This window comes from Haliaeetus albicilla, chromosome 13 (assembly GCF_947461875.1).
Source record: "Haliaeetus albicilla chromosome 13, bHalAlb1.1, whole genome shotgun sequence".
In the NCBI taxonomy this organism is placed as follows: Eukaryota; Metazoa; Chordata; class Aves; order Accipitriformes; family Accipitridae; genus Haliaeetus; species Haliaeetus albicilla.
The window spans coordinates 13230363-13254998 of NC_091495.1; the positions used below are offsets into that span (position 1 = coordinate 13230363).

Below are 24636 nucleotides of genomic sequence, written 5' to 3' on the forward strand. Positions count from 1 at the left end.
ATGCTAAGTAAAAGAAATACAAAAGACAAAATCTGTTTAAAATGTTGGATCTGGCAAACTTTCCTGTTAGAGAAATGTCTAAAATAGAGTCTGGACTGGGCTTTTCCTAACTGGGTAAGAAAGATTGTTTGAGGGGAAAAAGTGAATTTGGAAGCACAATTGAAAAGATTCCTGGGCACTGCTTCTTCAAAGGATGTTTTCAATTAGTCTAGCATCACAAGTGAAACCTACTTTATACCTTGGAGCTGCTGTGGAAGTTACTGCATCTGTCTATGCAGGAATGCCTATTAGCAGCTGCGCTCATGTTCTGCCATGGTCTGCAACCAAGCACCACACATCTGCCTGCAGACCTTCCACTGCCCTGCACATCACGCCTGTCCAGGCAGCAGGTGTTAGTGACACATCTCCCACTCCTCGCAATGCCCATGTTCAGCCTGCACAGTACATTTCTGACAAATCTTCCCAAGGGCCTTCTAAGAGTTGAGACGTCAAATATATATGATTCGCCCCGCCCCCCCGAAATCTCTTTTAAAAAGTTTAGAGTCTGGCACTGTGTTAGAGATAAATGGACTTCAGTTGAAACTGGTGATACCCAGCACTTCCCAGTGTCTGTCCATGAGAGAGGGGCCTCGTGGGTCCAGCTTTGTGCAGTGGAAAAGGATTTTTGTCCCCTGCTTGTTCTGCTGCTGAGCTTTGGGGAGCAGGGAGAGGAGGGGGCAGTTTGCAAGTATTTTAATTCTTCACCTCTTCTGACGCAAGACCTGGCTTTGAGATAGCAAAGGCAGGCAGTGTATTTGCTGTTCTCACCCACTTTTCAGAGGCAGTGAGAGCACTCGAGAGTGCTGCCTCCTCCCCATGCTGCCCTGCAGCAAGGACACCCCACCTGCCCTGTGTGCCACTGTGCCACCCTCTGCTTGCAGGGCTAGTGGTCCTGAGGGCTCTCCTCTGAGCACGGGGACAGCCGCCCAGGCGAGGCACACAGTGGGGCAGCTCATTTATCCACCACTGAGCTAGAGGACAGCTTTTCCACGTAAAGAAATCATGAGGCACATCAAGAGATGCTCCAGTACTGGCATCCTGCTGGGGGACTCTTGTCCTGAGGGCTGGCATCAGATCCAAGTTACAAGCGAGCAGGTTTCGGAGTTCAGGGGGATTAAACAATCTCTGCTGGCATTGCTGTGCACTCCTTGACGGCATTTTCTAGAGCCTTCTGTCACCAAAGTACAAAAGCTGGATCCAGGCAGTTGCCTGGTGCTCCCATCCACTTCAGCCAAACAGGCGTTTTGGGCTGGATGCCCCTGTAGCACAATGAGAACAATGGAAATTACAGCTGATTTACTAAGCAGCGATGCCTCTGAGCCAAATGGTTTCCATCTGAATATGAAGCAAATTTGCCAGCATGCTGGTGTAACGCATGCATGATCTCTTTGTGCCTTCTGTGCCTTTGTAGTCAAGTGTTTGCTAGAAAGTCCAGCATTAGATAAAAATCAGGAAGGGAGGGGTAGAAGTCAGAACTTTAAAAAATAAGTTTCTCTGGGCTTTACTTAGTATGTAATAGTAGCTCAAAGTGTTGGGAAATGGGTAAATTAGAAGAATGCAAACCCGCTTTGTGCAGACTAGCCTAGGTGTGTGCACGTGTCCTAGGCTTGCTTCAGCAGGGGCAACGTGGAGTCCCCATGCCCAGAGTTGTAGGAGTTCTGTGGTTTCATCTCGGGTTAAAATGTTTGCTCCTGTGGCCTTTTGAAAAACCTGCTTGAAATCTGAAAGCGCTGTAACTCCTTTTTATGAACCTGGTGCCAAAACCTCTGCAGCGAGGCCCCTGTGCTGTCAGTAGCAGAGAGCCAGATTAAGTCCTTTTAAGGACTTAATTTTGTAGCCTGATAAAAATCTATGCTGTGGGCAGACTGGTGATAAAAAATGCATTTTGGGACAGTTAGGGGCATTTGAGAGGACAGCAGGGGTGGGGGAGGAGATGCATTCTTGACGAGCCTCTGAGTTCTCTAAAATCTGTTAGTCCTTCCCAGCCCCCGGATAGCCTGTGATTAGAAAGACACGATGATGGCTCGTGTCCACCTGCTCTTGAGCTGTGATTTCAGTACGACTTCTCTTAGAGAAGTGGGCGTACAGAAGAAGTTAGGTGTCAAATCCTAACTGGGGGATGAGTGCCCGTGAGAAACTGCGTTATTATGTAGGAAGGGAGATGGTCCTAAAAGCAGTTCATTTGATTAGGATGTCATTACGTGAAAAATGAAGAGCACTTTTCCTTTACGTGGAATGCTGAAACTATTGCCAAAATCCAGCTTTTGGTCGCTGGTGCTGGTTGTGTAATGATGACTGCTTTGTGTTTCTGAGGATTATAACCTCGTAGCTGAAAACAATGTCACGAAGAGGTTCTTCAGTGTTGTTTGCTGTATGTGCAAACACTTTTATTTTCTCTGAGCTTTCTTTTCTCTGAGCTTTCTGTTAAATTGTCCAGCTGTGTCATTGTCAGATATGCACACATAACAGGTCGATCTAACTATTGCTTACTCAGATTCAGAGTGGTACACTGGGCCATACCTGCTGTTTTCTTTGCTTGAGTTTAGCTCCATGGCCAACGTTATTTTGGATAATAATGTCTTTTTTTGTGTACTTAACTGCTGAAGTGCCTGCTGCACTCTTCAGTCGCTAAAGAAATAGTTTCCTTTTCCTGATACATATTTTTCATGTCTCAGCTTATGCCTGTGGTATGAGATCATCCATCTTGTCACCTGAACATATTTAAGTGAGTTTTGGGACTAGTAATTCTTGCAGACTAGAGGTCTTACAAAGGCATAACAAAGAGCAGAAAGGAGAGGAGAGCTCTCATGGAGGCAGGAAGAGAGCAATTTTTGGTTTTGTTTGCTTAATTGTGAACAGTTAAATTAATTTGTACACTGTAGTCAAGTACAATCATTGTCATAACAGAAAAATTTTACAGCACCATTGAAGTGTCCACTCTTAGGTTATGCTTTGCATTGGGAGCTGTTCCCAAGTGGATCTCAAGTGCTTGAGGCCCTGGTTCTGTCCCCCAAGTTGTGTGAGGTACATGGCAAACCTTTATTTCCGCTCCCCATGCACAACAGTGCAATGTGATGGTGACAAAGCAGAATGTCCCAGCACCTGCCGATGGTCTGTGGCAGCGTGAAACCCACTGGGCTTCCAGCAGCTTCTCCAACGTTTCTGTGTCTGCAGTTCTTCCCATTTTCAGGAAGATGAGAGTATAGCATGCTGCTCACAGCCTTTATTTCTGATCAGGATGATGGTGTTTTGTATTCCTACACTTGGGATAAGAATCAGTTTGTGTGAAATATGAGAGTAGAAAATGGGTGACATAAAACATAGTATGACAACCTCCTTGAAAATGCCTTTCTCTTGTTTAAAAATAAGGAAATTATCCTTTGTAAATATAAACTGTAAATACACACGGAGAATGAAAGAGCCTGTGGCGCAGTGTGAAGGGGGAGTTAAACTGAGATTACAAGGCTTCACTGCACTCCTAACCTGAGATACGGCTTTGGTGATGGCTTCTTCTGGATACTGGTACAACTCTGAAACTCAAAATATGCCATGTTTCAGTGAGGCTTAGAGGTTAAGAGTTACCATCCCAGTGTTACCAGTGGAAGAGAGGCAGCTTGCTCAAGGGCAAGCTCTGTGTCACGTCTCCCTCTTTCCTCACCTCAGAACAGTGGATCAAGGAGAAAACTGTTTTACAGTGCCCCTTAAGAGGAAGCAAGGAGACATCACCCCAGGTATTTAAGTTTAGCCCAATGTGACGTTAGAACGTGGAAGAGGTAGAGATGGCAAAGCACGATAGTTTAAACAATCAATATTTTATTGATCACTAAAAAGCACGTAACCACGCTGATGTACAGTCTGTGCTTTGCCTCACTTAAGCTACAGCTGAACTCTTCAAACCGGCCTCTCAGATGAAAATCAAATGTTTTGCATTGCCTCAGTGAAGTGGAAAAACAGGAGAAGAAGAGAAAGCTTAAATGAAAAGCTGCCTGTAAGATGAAATGAAACATTTTAGTTTGGGGAAATGAAGGGTTAGAGTTGCAAAGCAGAAGGAGGTGGCTATTAGATAAAACTGGGCTAACTTTCAGGTCCAGGAAGTTCATTTTTCTCATTGATTCGAGAAGATGAAGAGAATGGTAAAACTGCTGTCCAGGCGGGTTTCTGGGATTAGGTGTTGTAGTGTCTACGGCTGAGACTTTCTGTTTTGAACCAACGGCGAGGGTGTTTGCTAAAGCAGGAGCCAGAACGTGGGGATCCCACCTCCTGGTGAGGGCCTGTGTCTCCAGGCTGGAGCACCATTTCTGTCACCTGCCTGAGGGAAGTGGGGGACCTCAGTTCCAACCCCTGCTTTCGAAAGCAGGAGGACTTCCTTCAACCCTTCCTATCGGACTCGTTTCACTTGTTTGGAAACACGACAGCCTGGCTCTGTAGCCTTGAAGACAGGGTGCCCCGTTGTGTATGTACCTGAAGTGAAATGGCAGGGGAGGCTGAGAGCAGCTCTCCCCAGCGTAACCTCAGCCATTCTGGCCTGTGTCTTTCTTGCAGCGAGCGGGCATCTCTTGTCACAGTTGCCTCGTCACAGTGCAGAGCTCTGGGGAGGGAGGGAAGGAGGGGGAGAGCTTCCCTCATTGCGTCTCTGTGCACCTCGGAGTTTGAACTGAGTTTCTGTGCTGGCTGGGCAGCCCTGCCCATAATGTGGTGACTGGAGCGTGCTCCTGAAAGGGGCGTTCAGATCCTTTTGGCAGAGGGGAAAAGGGAATTCGCTTTCAGCTGTCTATGGGTGCTCTCAACTACTCAGGAAAAGGGAGACAACACCATGACCGTGTAGTCCAAGAGTCAGATGCAAGCTCATTTTTTCTAAACAAAACGTTTTAACAAAAGCAGTTGCAAATGCAGTCTGAATTTATGATGACTGAAATGGCATTTGGGGATGAATGAACCATTGTGAATACATACTGCCCATATCTGTATGCAAGAGGGAGAGGTGTGATACAAATGAAGGCTGGGCCAAAGGCAGCTTTTAGGCTTCCATTTGGTGGTGCCAGGGAATCTTGAGTTTGTGGTTCCTACTGCTCCTGGTAATAGACGTCGGCATGTAGAGGTTTTCAATATTCAGATTTAACTTTGTCATTTTTTGAATACACATGATCATAAATATTTTTAAAATGAGTGTTTCAGTCTATTTGTGAGGAAACAATATGCTGGTGCTGAATTATCCTGGTTTTCCTCTTCTAGAGCAGTCGTTTTCTTCAGGAGAAATTTGAGAATGTTTTAACTTCAGTGTGTTTGAAATCACAACTCTCTTGACAAATTGTATTCAGGATCTCTTATCTGGACCTTGTAAGGATGAACCTTTACCAGTCATAACAGAAAGGGACATCTTACACAAGTAACATTTCAAACTGCTCATAAATTTTTGTGTGGCTGACATCAGACATTGGAGTATGTGCTGGGCCTGTGATGTCTTCCCATGAAATAGGCCATTTTGTCTCATTGAATAGTGCCATTTTGCTCTGTGTGTGTGTGTGTGTATAAACTGAAAGCCTAATACAGCCCTACGCATCGCTGCTATGTAATTAATAAATAAAAATAATGGCATTGGTGATATTCAGAGGATTGAGGAATTGCTGTAAAACACTTGGAGATGTGTGAGTGAAATACACCGATAAGACAGAAAGCATCTACATCTGTCAGTATTTGAATCTGTATTTGCCATGGGACCTAAGTGTCTGCTTTCACACAATAAAAATACCTGAAACAAAATCAAGAAGTACAGCTCTAAAGGATTCGCTGTGAAGTTATTTGGAGCGATCTGTCAGTTCTTGGCTATTTTAATTAGTTCACGTGTGCATTTACCACACAGGAGACAGCTATCAGTTTTGACACTTGACAAGGAAGACAGGGCCATCACTTACCACCAGCTGCAACTGGTCTGTGGCAAACTGGTGGAGACCTATTCCTAGCTTAGAGGAGCTCCTTGTAATGAGAAGATCTGAGACAGCTCACTACAGTCAACTGTTTTCTTCCCTTCAAGGTTTTAAGCTCCTGGCTGTTAGTTAGGGCTGAAGAGATTTGACAGCTGCTTTGGGAAATAGCAAGCGATGTACTTTTTATTGCTGTTTCTCATCCAGTTATTAACAGTTTGTTTCCTTCTCACATAATGTTATCCAAGCAGTGCTCTGAACAGGGAAAGGACAGACTGGTTGAGTGACACTGGGCTACCTAGTCTGGTAGAAGATTTATTCCTTTTTTATGCAGAGCTGCAGGTTAGTTTGTTTTTCTTCAATACTATAGCTGAACTTTAAGCCTGTTAACTCAGAGAGACACATGAAGAAGAGTTCATGCTATCATAGGCAATTTATGCAAGGAAATTTCAGCTGAGCTTAATGTAATTCTCAGTTTATAATTTCAAGAGCTGCACAAGCCTTGTACATCAGTGACACTGAGTGTTGTGTTTGTGTGGATTCGTTTGCGAGTGGGCATTCAAAGGTAGCTGAATGACTCGTAAGCTCTTGGGACTGATGGTGCCTGATTGATTTGAATATATTTGAAAATACATTTGATACCCTCTTGGAACAAAAGATACCTGTCAACCACTATAAGCCTAATGACAGAAAGCAGATAAATGAAAGCAGGAAAAAAAAGTGCATGAAAGAAAGACACTGGCTAAGAGGAAATTATCTTAAGGGCAAGCTAGTGTCCAAAATGTAATCACTGAAAATAAACTATATAATTTAACTATTATCTCAACACATCATTGCTTTCCTGAGCTCTACAACCTGTGCATCCGCTTCAGATCTCAAGTGAAATTGTCTCGGGGGGGGGGAATCCCAAATCCTTGGCTCACACAAATTGCCTAATTTCTTTCAGGAAACACTTGGTAAATGGCAGCAAACCACGGGGAGCTTGGGGAAACGGACTCTGACTCTTGAGAAGGCATGTTGTACAGATCATATGACATTTTGTATAGTTCTAATTTAGGTGACAGAGAGGTAAGATCCTGCTGTGCCTTGGGCTCTCCTTAAAGCATTTTTTGAGGCAGCATTTTCTGCCCAAGAATGAGGGTAGTATGTTGATCTGGAGTAGAAGATGAGTCTACATGGGCTGTTTGTGTGTCTGATGTGTGTACACAGATACAAAAGCTCCCTATGTGCTAAAAAAATGCAAAGAAAAAGGCAAAAAAAGCCCCAAACAAACATGGAAATATTTTTTTATAGGTGGTGCTGCTAGAAACTGCTGACATTCGGCAGGCAGGAAGGAAAAACATTCTTTTCTCCTCATTAACTACAAACAAGAAGTTCCTACAGAGCATTTCACGTTTTGACAGACATAGTAGTTCTCAAGCGGTACAACATTCCCCCACTCAGATCTGGCATAATTTCCGCAAAGCCCTTGCCTACATGTTAGGTATTTGCTTGTCACAGCTACTTTTCCTCTCAGAAATAATGAAGTTCTAGTAGATCTTTAGCAATATGTATGTCAGTGTTTTTTCATATTATTCTTTTATTCTTTTTGTAAGTTACTGAAGAAGGTTGCCAAATGAGCTATAGTGTACTGTAATTGTCAATGTCTATCCAAACTGTTGACCAGTGTCAATGATGTGGTTTTTAGTTTTAATTGTGTGGTTGTCTCACTTTACTATTGACAATGTTTTAGAGCCTATTTGGGGGAATAGACATCTCCTGTTGCCTCAAAACTTGCTAGTAAGCCTGTTGTAGATCAGGCAGGTTTTGTCTATTATTTCCACTAATTGCTCTGGACATATAATTCTGTCTTATTTTCAGTAGTATTTTTGAAAAATCTTTTCCCTTTTCTTTCAACATTAGCCTAGCCTGTAAACATGAGTCAGGATGAGGAGTGTGACATAAAGGAGTAGAGTCTTGAGTTGTGCAGAACTTCTAAGTAAATGATAGTGACATGACTAAACACTAATATTCAAGTCAGTATTTCTAGAATTTGTAATTAGGCTACAAAATATGCTGTCACAGAGAAGAGCTTCAGTACTGTTGAAGCCAGTGGTGCTCATGACAGTTACAGTTAGCCCAGATGTTGTTCTGTATAGACTAAAAACCTTGTTACCTTTATTCATCTGGAGAGCATGGATGCTCATTAAATTATGAAGTCGTGTTTCTTCCAAGCACTTGTATATTAATGATCCAGTAGTGCACAGAAGTCTGATTTAAAAGTAAGCAGGTACTGCTCTGTCTGAAGGGCAGGGTTGACTCCCCCCCCAGAGCAAAGACTTCTTGGAGATGCAAAAGGGCTGTGCCCATCCACATGTTGGGGCTCAGGCTGTGTGTGCCCAGGTATATACCTGAGGTTTCCTGATACCAGCACTCCTGATACCAGCAGTCCTTTGCAGCCCCACTGCCAGGACCTTCCAAATCTTAGTTTGCTTTGAGTTTTCAGATTATTACTCAAAACTAGAAAAGTTTGGGAGTGCCCTGGAGGGATGTGACATTAACTGGGGAGAAACCTGTTCCTCTTCAGAAGGAGAAACCAAATGTTGCTGTTGTAGCCAGCAAATCTAGAGAAAACTTATTGATATCTGCAGCATTATTGTAGACTTGTGCTTTTTTGTGTGGCCCCAAGTCCCATGCACAACTCATTTGCTGAAACCCAGGGTCAAAGCCAAACAACGTGGGACTACAAACTGGGTAATTTGCATCAGCTTTTTAACAGGTGTGTGGACTTTGAGGATTGTGCCTTCAAACTTAAACTGCATAATGGGATCTGCACTCTCACCTGTCATAAATGTGACCTGTGTACTTATATACCTTCTCACACATCTACACCTCTACATACCAGAGGTGCAACTGAGCCTAGCATTAAACCCAGGAATTGTCTGTGGTAATAGATAATGGAAGTGAAACCCATTGTAGATTTTGGTGGGAAGCTTCATGAACCTGCACTGTTGATCTATATTTTGTGAGAAGGTGGGACCAGTAATTCCCTTCTTTCTGACAAACCATCCCATGTAATTGCAAAAGACATAGTCTCATTTTTCCACCGTTTTCCCTGACACCTGCTAATACGCTGCTATAGGGATTCTTCATCATTATAGTCTACGTTGATTGCATGCAGCTTTGGTTTCTTTGACATCGGTGTCAAAAGCATTTTTCTTGTCAAGCCTTCTGTCTCTCTCCTTTTTTTTTCCCTCTTGCTTTCTTCTTTAAAAAACAAAAAGAAAGAAAGATTGGATCCAATTTTCATCAGACTAACATCAGCCTGAAGATATTTTCATCAGTTCTGGGCAGATGCTAGATGGACTGCGTACTAATAAATGCCTTTTTGTGATTGTTTCCCTCACACTTGAGTCCATTTTCTGTGAGCACCGTATGAAGTAATTTTAAGCTTTTAATTGTTTATGATATCTGGCGCTTCCAGACTCTGTGAATGTTTCTGTATCTGTGAAAGACAATTATTAAGCACCAGAAAAAAACGTTGCCATGCTACTTGCTGTTAATGCTGAGGAAGACCTGCCAAACCTTGCAGTATTTGTGCATGCTATAGAGGTGGAAAGAAGGGGAGCTTGCAGAGCTAATAATAGCAGCAGCTGTGTGGCTAGGAGCCTCATAATTGTAACTCCATGATGACAGTCTGATTCAAAACATGATGAAATCCTTATTTCTATCTATTCCTGTGGGTCTTGGATCAGTTCTTACAAATCAAAGTTGAAAAGAAGTTTGGATGGTTTTGCATAAGACCAAAAGATCCTGTCCTCTTCAGATGCAGGCAGGTCTTTTTTAGCATTTGACAGGATAAGGTTTTCAATTTATTCATAACGTGTTTTAAATGAAGCATCCCCTGATCTTTAAGACCGACTCATGCAGTGTTGGCACAGTGGTTGCATTTACAATCAGATAACAACAAGACCAGAATACGGTTGCTAATATGTTGGTTCTGCCTTGCCCTTCTGTTGGTTACCTTTGTGGGAGTGTGCAGAGTGTTAAAGAACATGACTTGCTACGGTTTGGCAGGCAGCATCGTTCTAGTGCATTTTGTGGGCTATCAACAGTTCAGAGATGGTGAAACTCTTCAGTGAGCTGTTTGTTACAAGAGCAACTAGAGACAGTGGACTTCTGAATTCCTCATGTGCACCAAGTGGTCTTCCCTACTGTGACAAAACAACATGCCATTTTTAGCTGTTTCATTCAAACCCGGGCAAGTTCCAAAGCGATGTCAAATCTACGTAGCACTACACTCTAACGGCTCATTGGGTCCTGCCTCTCCCTATATGCAAGTGAACGGTGCAATGGGAATAAACCTTTCTCTGAAATAGGTGAACAGCCTGCTGAGAAGTTTAAGGCTCAAATCTTTGAGCCTTTATTATAGTTTCTTCTGATGTTTTTCCCTCTGGCACTTCTTCTATCACACTCATTTGGAATGTTTCCTCAGTAGTGATTGAGGCAGCAGTTCCAGATTTGGCCTATATAATTATTTAGTGTTGCCTAGGGATGCCTAAGGAAGCAATAAGAACAAAGCTTTCCTATGTGGCAGTTTCTACAAATACTTTTGCAGCTTCCAACTAATTTTACCTCAGGAGATATCCTGAGCAGGATACCAGTTTTGTCTGTTTGGTAGCCCTCTATGGCTTTCTCTACCAAGTACTTGCCCAGTCTATTGAATCCGTGACGACTTTTTGCATTCAGAGCATCCTTTATTAACACCTTAGTCATGTCTAACACGTTCAGGTAGAGAACCATGAACTTGTCTTTGGTTTGTATGTGACTCCTCCTGCTGTCATTTGATGCTGTAGTTTTCATATTAGATAAGACACTGTATAATCAATCCCTGCCTACTCCTGTTCATACCATGTCTGATTTTATATACGACTGTCATATTCTTCACTCACCTGCCCCCATCTTGTGTAAAGGAAGCAGGCGCTTAAATTACTGCCTCTGTATTTGCATCTGGTCAGATGAGATAGCGCTGTTGTTGAGCGTGTCAGCTTTTTGTCTTGTTGCACAGCAGTCTTCAGTTTTAATGGCCAACTTAGCATAGGTTCTCTGAAATGTCTTTATGAAACAAAGTGAGTACCCCTGTGCCCGTTCCCCTCTTATTACTGCTCAGTAAAAACAACTTGGAGCTATGCTGGATAGTTCTACAGAAACATCAGCAAGTAGGGAGATGGGGAAAGCAGTGGGTAGCAGTGAGCCAGCAGAGGGAAACAACTTGAAGACTCATTGTAGGATTAGTTGTTTTGCTTGACTTCTTAAAAGGAACCTTGTATTTAACTAAATGAACTGCATATTCTAGCTCTGGGCAAGAGTGAGAATTTAAGCACTGAGCACTGCCTGTTAAAGATGCTGGAAGCTAGGAAATAATTCAAACATCTCCAAAGAGTTAAAATTGGAAAGCTTAGAGTTAAATTGAAAATTCTAAAAGTGTGAACTTTGCCTGTTTCATATCAATAAAACTACTGTCTAAATCCTTCACAGTAGTAACTGACTAGATGTAATACTTCTGCAGAGATTCTTAAACATAAGACTCTAGAATCAGTGTCTAAAAGTGAATTTTTAAGCGTCTGAGGGAGCAAGGAACAGAAACATCACTGATGTCGGACAAACTCAGTCTTGAAGCAAAAATTGCAGGAATCTTTTATCAAGATGTGATGATGGATTCTTTATTACTGTCAAACTGGATGTTTTTCTAAAAGATGCAATCTAGTTGTAACAAGATTCCCTTCAGAGAAGGGCCCTTCAGAGCAATTTTATGTCCTGCCTTATGCTGGAGGTCACATTGCAGTCTGTTCTTCTGGTCTTAAAATAAAGAAATTATGGAAGTCATATTCATGAAAAATGTCCATGTTGTGTTATTTAAATGGTGCTTGGGTTTCAGTGCTGAGCACAGGAAAATCCAAGTAACAGTTGCTGGGCACTCCACATTTGACAACCAAATAAGATATTTCAAGTATTCATTTATGTCCACCTAATTTTTTAATACTTTTGGGAGAAGTCTTGACCTTAATCTCTAAAGACATTGATTCTACAAATACAGCTTGAAAATTCTTTGAAGATTAAGAAGAGGCAGGGTCTTTCCTCAAAACTTACTAAAGACTTCACAACTAGTTAATACTGAGTAAAGGGAAACATGCTGGGTGTAACCCTGTCTTTCTTCCTTGGACACAGCTCATGCACGGGCAGCACTGTGGCCACAGGGTGTGTGCTCTCACAGGTCAGCGGGACATACGGGTGCATGCCTGCACACAGACATGTCAGTGCATTTCTTCACTCCTCTGGGTGCATTGTCCAAAAATAAAATTGTTATTGAGTCATCATAATGGCCGGCATCAGTTAAATATTTATATGATTGCAGCAATCTGTGCCTAACATAGCTATTTTTCAAGTTTTTGGCAAACCTAGGCTGATACCCCCACAATATTCACATTTCTGGCAGCTTGGGAGGCTTTCCCGTGGAGCTACAAGATTCAGCACCTTTTTAATAAAAGTGGAATTATGAAACGAGACTTGAGATTGGATGTGTGAACTATGCACTTTTAGGCCTGGTGTTTAAATTTCTTGTTATTTCATCTCAGTTCAGGTTCTTTGTCCATATTTTGGTCTTCACATACTGTTAAAATGCTCCCACTAGATTTGTTTCTGTGTGTTTAGGTCTTGAAGAGGATGATGTTATGGAGAACTACATAGCTTGTGAAGTAGAGGTCTCCTGTGTTTGTGTGGTGTGTAACACACAGTCTAGGAGATTTTGAGGGTACAAAGCACTATCCCTTCCGAGACAAAAATGAATGCTTGGAGAGAGAGATAAAGAGGAACTGCTCTAAAAACTATCTTTGGATCTTTGCCATAATATTTTGGGTTTAATTTTGATTAAGGTCCATGATTGTAACCCTATCAAATTCCACATGAAAAATGCTGTGTAGGCTCAGACTTCTCTTCCTTATAACAAATGAAACCTATTTTCTTTCCCTTTGTATTCTGACTGGTTGTGGGAGCAGGTGTACATACATCAACATAACAACCACATTTTCTGAATACCTTGGATGCTGCTGAAGCTGTTTAACCACTTAAAATTGTTTTTTTCCTCAACAATTATAAGAAAACAGTCCATTCAAAACAGTTATTTGTATTTTTATTTCTAAGGACTTGCACTTAATCGTAAAAAAGACAGCAACAAAAAAAAAAATCCAAAATACAGTTATGTAAAGTCTTTTCAGTTACTGCTGAGCTTTGCATACTTATAACACTTATGCTTAATACATACATTTGGAGCTGTCTTGAGAAAATACAGCATTGGGGAGCTTGCAAAAAAGGAAACCAGTGACAGCTTTGCGTGGGTTTCCCAAAGACAAGTTGTTCTCTAACAGGTATTTATCCAGTGTCTTAGGAGTTAGTTAAAAGAAGCCAACCCAAGAGTCAGAGGCTGTGTCCTCTGGCAAATGTGCGTAAGTTTGATTTGCACCGCATGAGTGCAGCTTGTCACATAAATGTATGTGTATAAAAGTTCTTGAACAGGATGGGAGACCTGAGGATTGCATTTCTGCATTCACGCAGGTGATTGCTGTTGTGGTGTACTTGCCTTGTAGGTGGTGTAAGGCCTCGTGTGGAAAATGGAAATTAAGGGTCTCATTAGTGTGGTAGCAGTTACCCGTAGCAAAGGCAGTATTTATGTAATTGCTCCCTCCACATACGTTCCTGTTCCTGTTGCAGTCTGATCTCCTGAAGGTAAAGGAGTGAAGGTATGTTCAGGGCCCTGAGGCTGACCACCACACAGCAAGAAAGCTGATGGCAGCTCCTCCACGGCTGATGTACTTAGTAGCATCAACAGGGCTCATCTAGGCAGTGCAACGGAAAGCAGCGGTGGCTGTGGGGAGATAAGCACTGCCAACAACTTGTCTCTCAGTGTTCACCTTTTTGCATTTGCTAGTAAATTTGCTTCTCATGTACTCCAGCATGGAGACCACACTACCAGCTGCGTGAGATGCAGTGGCTAGTACAAGTATGGGTTGGGCTAGGCTGTTAATAAGTTATTGCTTGAGACTTGCTCCATTGCCCTCTTATATGTGTGGTGCTATAGCAGAGGCAGCTTCTGTCAAATAACTTACCCATTTATGTTACAAAAGCCAATCATTAAATAGTGAGAGGTACTCCAGTGCTTACCAGACAAGGTGCTGAGCAGGCTGCGTGGAGAAGGGGTTGGACTAGACAAGGACTCTGTGAGGTAGCCCAGCCTCTAGCTCTTTCAAGCACCCAAGTGCCTTCCCTGATGACCCCTGTGAGGGTGACCATTGTACCACCCAGTCATACGTCCCTTCTGAGCATTTAAGGAAAACACACAGTCCAGATTCACAGGTCAGACTGAGACCGCTCACGTACAAAGACATGCTCATGTACCAGTGAGCCCCATTAACTGCATGACCTTCTAGCACAGCGCCGTGCGGAATGTGGATGTCCACGCCAGCGCCAAACATGCAGACTCCGGGAAAGGGAGGGCTTGGGGACACCGAATTTTGCAGAGACAAGTTGACCTGGCTTATAGCTGCCTTGGTTTGCTGGGGCTTTGTGCCACCAGAGCCAGCCTCAGCCCGCTGCTGGGATGACCCCCTGAGACCCTGCCTGGCATCGCCAGGCTCCGGCTGACTGTGCCGGGCAGCCGCTCTAACGCTGGGCTGACACTCTTCCTTCAATTAAAGTGGGGGACTGCCAGCGTGTGGGAAGCCATTAGCCTGGAGCATTGTATTGATTCTCCCTTCCCAGTGAGTAAGTGCTTTTCTTTCACTTCTAAGGATTACGCTGCTTTGTCCACTTTCTACTGAGCTCACTGCAGACCGAGTTTCCTGGGGAAAAAAAAATACTGTCAAGAACCCTGTTTTCTTATTCTTATCTCACAATTACTTTCCTAATTGCAGCTTGGAAATAAAGTATCCTTCCTGCTAATTTTATTCTTTTGTATTTGGGAAACGCTGCCAAGTCTGACAAGTTTTTCCTTCCAAAAAATGCAGAGTTAAGATGTGTTTTTTCTGCTTCACAATGACAAAACTGTCAAGAAGCATTGGAGTCAGGAGAAACATGCATTTTGTGTGTGCCAGTGAAGCAGTGCTTATTATGTTTAGTTTAATTTAAATCTGTCTGCAACAGAGGGATGGGTTTATTTACACATTTCCTAATAATGATTTGAATCTGAAAGTTATTTCTGCATTGGAATGTAAGGACTTTGAGTGGATTTTCCCCAAAGCAGCTAAAGAGATCAGGTCTCAGCATTCAGTAGAAGCTGGGGGCTACATCTTTTATACTCCATATTGAAAACTTCAGCTTAGGGGACTTCCCATTTTCAAACCAGAATACTTATTCGTTCTCCTTTAATACCACACTGGAGGTTTTTTGCTTGGAAAATACCAATACCAGTGTAAAACACATGGAGTTTTTGAAGAGAATGTGTTGCCATCAAGTCCAGGGAAGAAACATTGCCTGGCTGCACTTTGGGGTTGTGTGGGAGCACTGTGAAGCTTTCATCAGTACCTTGAGACCCTTGGGCTGCTCCACAGAGATCACTTAGCCTACAGGCTCAGGAAGATATAATTAGAAGGGTAGATGGCAAGTTAATGTTTCTGTGTCCAAAATGTCCCCCTTTCCATAGAAATAAAGAAATAAATCAAGACATGAAGCTCTTCAAGCTTCTGTAGTAATCAAGCCACAAACAGCTTCCCCATGTCTTGCAGAGCCCATTCCCCACTGTCCTTGTACCCTTGACTATGGGACTGACTTGAGCTTTGCCTCATCCCTAAACTGCAAGTTGCTTCCAGAAGAGGGTATGGGAAGGGAGGGAGGGCATGAAGCACTTTTCAAACTGCTGTTGGAGAGTCCGGAGTAGTCTCTGCTGTACTGACCCCGTTAGCAGCCAAGCTGCACTAAAATAGTTATAATAAATCGCATGGCACGTAGTGAGCAAGCTCTGGGATGAGACTGATATAAGACATGGGAATGGCTCTTTGTAGTATTAGAAACCTGGTGCTAAACCATAGAGTCAGGAAAACAAATGTAAGAAGTCACTTTTAACACAAAATATAACAAGTTACTTCTTGGGATCATTATATTTACAATGGCGCTGCCCTGCTGACCTCTCGTAACTGGAGAAATCTTTTTCTTCTTTTTTTTTTTCCTTTCTGGTGTTATAAGACAGATGGTGTATGCTCTTAAATAATGAAATAAGCCACGTTCCACACAAGATAAGACACTTGACAATGTTGCTATAAATGTGCAGAGGTTGTGCATTTGTCAGTTAAAATAAATTCTTTCAAATAATTCTTTCTCTATAACTTTTCTCCCTTAATGGATGTGCAGTTAATCACAGAGTGAAATCTCTTTCCCCTTGTAGATCGTGTTCCGGAAAATCAGCGATGTCAAACGTGAAGAAGAGGAGAGAATGAAGAGGAAGAACGAAGCACCTCTGATCTTACCGCCGGACCACCCCGTCCGCCGGCTGTTCCAGAGGTTCAGGCAGCAGAAGGAAGCGCGGCTCGCAGCAGAGAGGGGCAGAGATCCGGATGACCTGGACGTGGAGAAGGGGAACGTTTTAGGGGAGCACTCCTCCACCCGCTCGGTGGTCAAAGCCAGCGTTGTGACTGTACGGGAGAGTCCGGCGACCCCTGTGTCATACCAGTCCGCTTCAACATCTGGGGCATCTGACCAGGCAAAGCTGCAGGCCCCAACATCGGACTACGCAGGATGTAAAGCATCGGGGGACTACCCCCGACGAAAAGGCTGGGCCAAATTCAGAGACGCCTGTGGGAAGGGTGAAGACTGGAACAAGGTCTCTAAAGCAGAGTCCATGGAGACTTTACCAGAGAGAACTAAAGCTTCAGGAGAAGCTACCCTGAAGAAGACAGACTCTTGTGATAGTGGCATTACGAAAAGTGACTTGCGCTTGGATAACGTTGGGGAGACAAGAAGCCCGCAGGACCGCAGCCCCGTCCTCACCGAGGTCAAGCATTCTTTTTATCCCATCCCAGAACAGACTCTTCAGGCCACCATGCTAGAAGTGAAACACGAGTTGAAAGAGGACATCAAGGCTTTAAACACAAAAATGACCAATATAGAAAAACAGCTTGCTGAGATACTTAGGATATTAACCTCAAGAAGAAGCTCCCAGTCGCCACAGGAGTTGTTTGAAATATCAAGGCCCCAGTCTCCAGAATCAGAAAAAGACATGTTTGGAGCTAGCTGAGGTGTTTCTTTTTAAAAAACAACCAACCAACCAACCAACAGCCCCCTAATATTTTAAATTTAATCTTTCTTGAAAACGAGTGAGGGACCAGTTCATTAAGCATGTTCCCTGTGTCTAAAAAGGTACGGTAACAGGAATTGCAACCTCATGTCAAGATGGCAGCTGACTCTGAAGCCTTTTTGACAGCAAGGGTACAGTTTCTAAAGTTTTTCTTTTCTCCATTGGTGCCCATTCCCCCCTGCTCCCCCTGTCTCCCTCGGGATGTTGGAATAAGAATCCTGACAGCAGCAGCCGTCCCCATGAGCCCCAGGTGACCTCTGAGGGTTTTGGAGCATGCCTTATGTCATTAGCTTGGGTTTTGCCTATATGAATATATGAATAAGCACTTGCCAGGGTGCTTACATTTTCAGCGTTTGGGGGGGGGGGGGGTGTTTGCTGCTGCTGTCACTGTCTCAGTCACCTGTACAGCATGTTAAATGTCACAGTATATTTTCATATATCTGAAATAATGCACAGAGCAGTAGGAGACATATTTCATTTCAGTAGACTGTGTGCTGCTTGGTACTGAAGTTACTTTTGGGTAGTCAAGGAAGGGCTAAAAAGATGAAAAAAATTGTACTTTTTAATTACAAACTGATATATTGCTAAAGCAATTATATTTAGCAACATCCTCAACAATAGCCACAGTATTTCAGGTCTGTTAATAAATGGGATCTTCCACATTCTCATTCACTGAGTCAAGGATACTGATTTTCAAAAACTTAACTTCTGTCTCAGATGTCTTTGAATATTTGTTACCTTTGCTTTTAATTCCAGCCACTGGAGGACAGAGGGTTGGGTGTGCAGCATACCTGAGCACAGCCTGCTGCACAACGTATTGTGAACATCAATAACGGGTCATGCAGATTTGCCTCCCCATGAAAATATACTGTGGCATTTATGTCCTGGTTTTGCTATGAATCTGCTCTTTTAATTCTTGTTAAATCATTATTCAGAAGTTTCTGGTTTGATAACGTTCATTGTAGCCAAAGGCTTTCACAGAACTTTTAAAGATTTTAGATTGTGGCATTTTCCTCTACATCCAGATGTATTGTTCCTGATCTAATCTACCTAGTAAGCAAATGGATAGTAGAGGTAGAAATACAGTGCTTACTGTATACAAGTGCTATTGTAGCAAGGAAACAAAAAGATCTGCTTCTTAAAGAAGGAGATGTTTCCAAAACTTATATTTTCATAACTTTTTTTGGAGGAAGATTGAAGCACTTTACCAAAACTACTCTTCATTATTCATTAGATAGGGTAGCATAGCTGGTTATCATGGCTTGGGTTATCACCTTGGGATATAGGTATATAGTCACAGTGCAGTCTCTCCACTGATCCGGTATGTTCACTGTTTAACAGTAGGTTAGAGCTCAGAAGCATGGTGCAATACTTTTTTGGGTTTTCATTTTTAATGGCAATAGGTCTTAACACAGTGTGGCAGTAGTTAAGTCTCATTCTTTTTCCATGCTACTAAGTCATTTACAAAAAACCACATGATTTTTTGGGGAAGATTTTTGTTCATGTTAAGTAAGGAAGAGGCAAGGAAAATGACCCATTTGAAAGGATTTCTGCTGGCCTGATGCTTGCACTGTGCAATGCAGAACTGTGTCAGACATCCCTGGGGAAGTGTGAGGTCCACTGATGAACCGGCACAGTGGTGAGGCCATGCCGTGCAAAGCTACCAGCTCAGGTTTTGAAGTCGGTATATTTGTTTGTATCTGTTCCTGCAGTAACTGCCCTTGCTCTCAAAGATGCTGATTATTCTGAGCGCAGCACCACCATTTCCAGGTCCAGAGGCAGCTGGTTTGGGATTTGCTTTCAAGGGTCTTGGTTTGATATAGAAGTGCCCACAGATTGTGAATTCTTACCCAAGGACTGAAATATTCCCAGGAAACACCTATTGGGATCAAATCTCTAGGTTACCTTTTCCATCCCACAAGAAAAGGCAGTAGGGAGGTGACTTGCTCTGAAACCAAGGTCCCATTTATTTATGGTTCCATGTTTAGGATTTTTCCAGTGGTAACTGGTGTCTTTTACAGTTGCACGCTGCAGACATGCAGTACCGAAGAAGGCTCTCTTTGACCAAAGTCACGCTGTGTGTTTGGTGCTTTAGTTGCTATAAGTGGCAACAGTTACCTGTAATAGCTATGGCATGATTGCCGTAAGAAATCCATACATCAATGTTTTCAGTTAGAAACCGTTGAATGATTTTTTTCTTTCTAGTCTCCTCAGTCAGTAAATTCATTGGATAATGAAATTATGCCTAAGTAGAACACAGGTGTACTGATATACAAGGATTTATAATTGATGCCCAAAAATTCCAGCAAGTTTTTAGAGATTGGCTTGGAGCCAATTTCCTAATCCAGGCAAATTGCTCATCGGTGTTATGTTCCTGATACTAGGTTTTCTTTGTAAAATTTTTGAAAGGCTGAAAGTCTTGCTGAACTTAGGAAACATTTTGTGAAAGTGTCACTCATTTACCTGCAATTGGATAAACACGGAAATTAGCTTATGCAAGGTGGGTGAGGGAGGAACTGCTTATAACCTTCAAAGTGTGTGCCTAGTATCTCCAGAACTGCAGTGCAGACGTGGAATTAAATGTGCAGTTGCAGGTTACCCAGCCCTTCCTTGCTGATACGGAGTTGAAGTATCTCAGTGTTATTTTTATGTGCCCTCAGGAATATGCTAAAGGTTATTCGGCAGGGTCAGTGCTAGAAGCCCCATAATTAGCCACACCCGTGAATAAAGGAAGACAAGTCCCCATTTGCTGGGGGTACTTCTTGCGTAGCCTGACGTTCAGTACGATACTGTACTCTTGCACACCCTGTATGACAATGGGTGGGTGCAGCACGGAGTCCTTTTTTAAGGCTTTTATGAGGCTCTTATAATGGCCTATAAAGCCATTTATAATCCATTTGTATAGCCTTCAAAGATTGTAATATACTCATGAATTATGGCCAAATCTGATTTTGTTATGGTCATGAAACTCCAGAGAAACTCTACTCCTTACGATGACACCTTCAGGGTGACTGCTCCGGGTCAGCACTGACAGCGGTCAATGTCATTCAGATTTGCAGAGCTGTAACTGAGATTAGACCCATTTTATTATGATTTTATGAACTGGGAGGCACTAAAACGAGTTCTAGGAGACTGCATCATCCCTCAGTAACCTGTATATGTTGTAAGAGAATTTGAAAAAAATATACTATCATCTAGAATGAACTTTGGTCTTTGGATTCCCTGGGCTACCGAGTGGTTAAAATGAGCAAAACCTTGCCTGCTATGGAACTAGTCACTCCTTTGAACCTCGGACTAATTTGGACCTGTGTTGTGGTGCCCATGCTCTGCCAATGCAGCACTTCTGCTTTAGAGAGCGGTTGAAAGCATCAGTGTTACAAATCTGTCTTTCTCCATTGAGCCTTACACTTAGATGCCTACGGCTGGATGGTGTGCATACCCAGTGTAATTGTTACTTGTTCTTTCATTTTATTTGTCAGCTTTTCCGTTTTCTTTTGTTTCTCTCTACATGTCGGCTAAGCCTTTTCACTTAAATCATTTTCCAGCTTAGAAATGAATGCTCTCTGAACATGAGACTCTGCCCCTTAACAAGCAAATGCTTGTACATACTATAAGAAAAAAAGAAAAAACAAAAAGCCTCAGTTTTAACTGTGTTCTGGCATAGTGCTTCTGCTATTTAACAACCTGCTAAATAACCGCATTAATCTAAAAGAGATGGTGTGTTGCATTTTTACTATATGATGGAATTAGATTTCAGGCAGAAGAAGATAGTTGAGTGAAAGAGCCTGGGTTATGATTTGGTAAAATGGGAACTTCTGAAAATTCATGCTTAAACTGTTAGAAAGAATACCAATATGCAGCACGGGATTAAAAAAGCAAAACCCAACCCTAACCCCTACCATGTTCAGATACATTTACTTCTGCCTGGTATTACATGTGTACTTTTAAAAACACCATTCTTGTTTTAAATCTCTTTCACAGTGCTGCCCTGAATCCCAGCGAACACCCTGTTTAACAGCTTCGAAGGTGATGTTCTGTTTCTACAGTACTTCACTTTAATGAACCGAACAAGATATTTACTGTGAATATCTGGTGATATATTTTCAATCACTCTTAACCAGTCTGTGAAAGAATTGAATACATAATTTGTCTTTACTATATAAACAGCAATGTGTATGATTACACTTGTGCAGATGCGTGTACATACACACATATATATAATATCTCTGTATAGATAAGTCTATGGATTGCGTTTCTGTTGCATAAAAGCACATCCCTCATTTAATGATTCCAGTTCAAGAAGGGAGCCTAAATCTTCCCAGTAGACATCCACCGAATGTCCTAGTTAGTATCTTGTTTGTTAACTGTTGAACTTCTAAGGCCATGACTTTTGGTTTCTCTAGTTGGCCTCAACTTTATACTGTTAGTCTGGCAAGTATTGTGACTGAGAAGATCTGGCAAGCATTGTGATAGTCAGGAAACAGAAATACATGTGAAACTGGAAAAATGCTGTATCATAGTTGGTGGGAATAAGGCTCATAAGCCACTATTTGTTCCTCACAGTATCTCTGAAGCTAAGCTGCCCTGGTAGTGCTTCTCATGGCTTTTCCTGCAAAAGAGATGATGGAATAAATGGATTTCTTTTTCCTGGTACCAGGGTCTGTCTCAAAGGTACCGAGCCTATCCTTCTTCTCGTGGGCAGAGTTAACACATGGTTGCTGCACCTCTGCTTTCTTGTCCTGATGTTAGGTGGTGAAAAGCATCTTCTACTGAAGTCTTCATTTCAACATAGTCTCCTGTGGGTGTATTCGCAATAACAAAGTCTGTGTTTCAGCTGCACTTCTGATTCATTAAGACAAACCTCTCAGAGAGAGTCCCGCGCAGGGGAAGCTCCAGAAATTTGAGGTGAGGCACAGTAGGATACTGTATCTTCCAATCGGACATAGTTTTGACCACATTGTTGTGGCAAGCATTGATTCAATTAAATAAAAATAAAGCTTTTTGCAATAAGATATATCCAACATTTAGCCTTAAGACCCTTTCATAAGTGATATAATTCAAACTGTGATTCCATTCTCCTTCCTTTGTAATGTTCTGTAGTATTTACAGTGTTGCCTAAAGATGAAGCACTTTGATTAGCTTTCTAAATCTAATGGAAATCACTTGCTGGTAATCACATTTCTTTCTCCACTTATTGCCTTCTTATTAGGATAATGAATTACTCCAACAGCCCTCTCCCTTCACAAAACAAAGAGACATAACTATTGTCTAAACACTTTTGTATATCAGGGAGCCAACCCGTCATATCGCGAAAGTGTTTCAAAATTTTTTTTACAGTTTGACAAAGCTAATGTGAATTTACCTGCAACTGTAATTTGTTTCAAGCTGATTGTTGAGTGTTGTGTAAACATATTTGATGTGTAATCCCAGAACATCTCTGTAACTGGATCTAAATGCCTAGTGTTAACAAAACTGTTTGGGGTTTTCACTAACTGTTCTGAAAGGCTCATGGTTTTTTTTTCTTCTTCCCACTGAATCTGTGACCACTAACATAGAAAAAGAATCATTTTAGCTGTAGATGAAAGAAGTTCAATAATCTTGTATCAGGATGAACTGCTATATAAAGAAATACCAAGTTTTCTAATGAATGTGTTATATTATTGTACCTACATACAATCAATATTTGTACATCTGTTGGAGACCTGTCTGCGTTTCAATATTTAGCCACCACTGCATGGACACTTTATTGATATGCAGTTAATGCAGTTGCTTTGGCGCTTTTCAATGTACTTCACTTGTTTTTATCCTTTCAGAAATCCACCAAATACTCTTGGTTCTTTTTCTTTGCATTTGTCACTTTGTTCAATGAAGCATGACTAGAAAAAAGAGAACGAGTAGATACTATTTTTGTGGTCAGCAAAGCAGCTGCCAGTAGATAAGACAGTGTGTGTATGTATGTATACACACTGTCTGGGATTGTTTCAGTTACAAATGCAGCCACCTACATTAACAATATCCCTATTCAACATTTTTAAACAAGCACAAATAATATTTGTAAAAAAAAAGTTTAATTTTATTTATTATAGTAATAAACTATTTTATACATTACATTAGTTGCTTTGGTGTGCTTTTCTATGTGTTGAATACGTGCTTATAAGATCAATGAGGGGGTTTTAAGTAACTCTTTAGAACTTCTGGCTAGCCATTTTGTTGCTGTTGTTTTGTATCTTGAGTGCTGTCAGTAGAGAAGTTTGATATTACTGTTTTGGTTGTAAACAATTCCGGTTGTTTCCTCAGATTTCTGTCTGCTGTGTATCAGTACAATCAGGATTTACACTTCCAGGGCACTGTAAACTGAACTCCGGTGTTCTGTAAAGTGAATATCCTGGCACCCCAGGCAGCGTCCTGCACTGTGGACTCCAGTCTGGGCCAGGTGTTTGCTGAGCAGGAACAAGAACACCGGAGGACTGGCTGCGATCTGTCTGAAATGATCGTTTGATAACCTGAGGGTACACATGTCTGTCATCGGTCTGTTTTAGACTGTGTTCACTACTGCAGTATCTGAGAACTATTACGAAACTTCTGGAAACCAGAGGACTAGAGATGGAACAGGCTTATGCTGTGCTGCAGAAGAAGGTGAACTTACCACAGACTTACATGAAGACATAAACAACAGGAATGAAGCCCCTAGTACTGTGTCGCCTGCCAGTGACACTACTGCAGCAGACAGCAATGAGTATTATTTTGTTGGCTACCTTGGCGAAGAAATCGATAACCAAAGGTGACGGGGAGATCCTTTCAGGTCAGGACGGGCATACATGACAGGATCAGGCACCACAGCTGTTCCTGCAGGCCAGCAGCCGCTCTGCATGTGTAAACAAAGTTTTAGTCTTCAGGATGTCAGCCTGGACCCCGTGAGCTTCGCACCCATTTTTGTGGTTCATTCTCCATCCTCTTGCTTGAGGGTCTAGTGAACGTGCCTGCCACCTGTATTAAGACACTTCATGGGATTCTGAATCTCATCTTCAAAAGAACAGCAATAAAGCCTAAGCTTTCAGACTGCACAGCTGAGGCTAAACTGTACTGAAAGCAGCCAGGGAACACAATGAGGAGCTATTTTTAACACCATTTCTGCATCCACTGTAGTATGTGACAGGATCTCCAGTCGCTAGCATTGTTTCACTGGCCAGAATGAAAATCCAGCTTTTCTTTCCCTAATGTTATACAGTGTTCCCTGTACTTACTAGAAGAGGGTAAATTACCATAGTGAAGGCATGTACTTGGCGGGGGGGGGGGGGAGTGTTGAGGTCTCTAGAGGTGGTTCTTCTCATTTTTTGAACTCTCCGTTATTGTCTT

The 24636-nt window shown here is 42.2% G+C and overlaps 1 protein-coding gene across 2 annotated transcripts in view; it reads left to right on the forward strand.

The window, feature by feature from the left end:
• Nucleotides 1-23388, forward strand: part of KCNH1 (potassium voltage-gated channel subfamily H member 1) — a 186383-nt gene extending 162995 nt beyond the window's left edge. The window contains exons 11-12 of one of the 2 annotated variants that reach the window (XR_011327451.1): nt 16372-17411; nt 21262-23388. Coding sequence is in view for 1 of the 2 variants with exons in the window: in XM_069800197.1 (XP_069656298.1) it covers nt 16372-17220 (849 nt within the window). In the remaining variant the exon portion in view is untranslated. Of the gene's footprint in view, nt 1-16371; nt 20213-21261 lie in introns of those variants that run through there. The other variant, XM_069800197.1, reaches the window with a different exon arrangement.
• The last annotated feature ends 1248 nt before the right edge of the window (nt 23389-24636 follow it).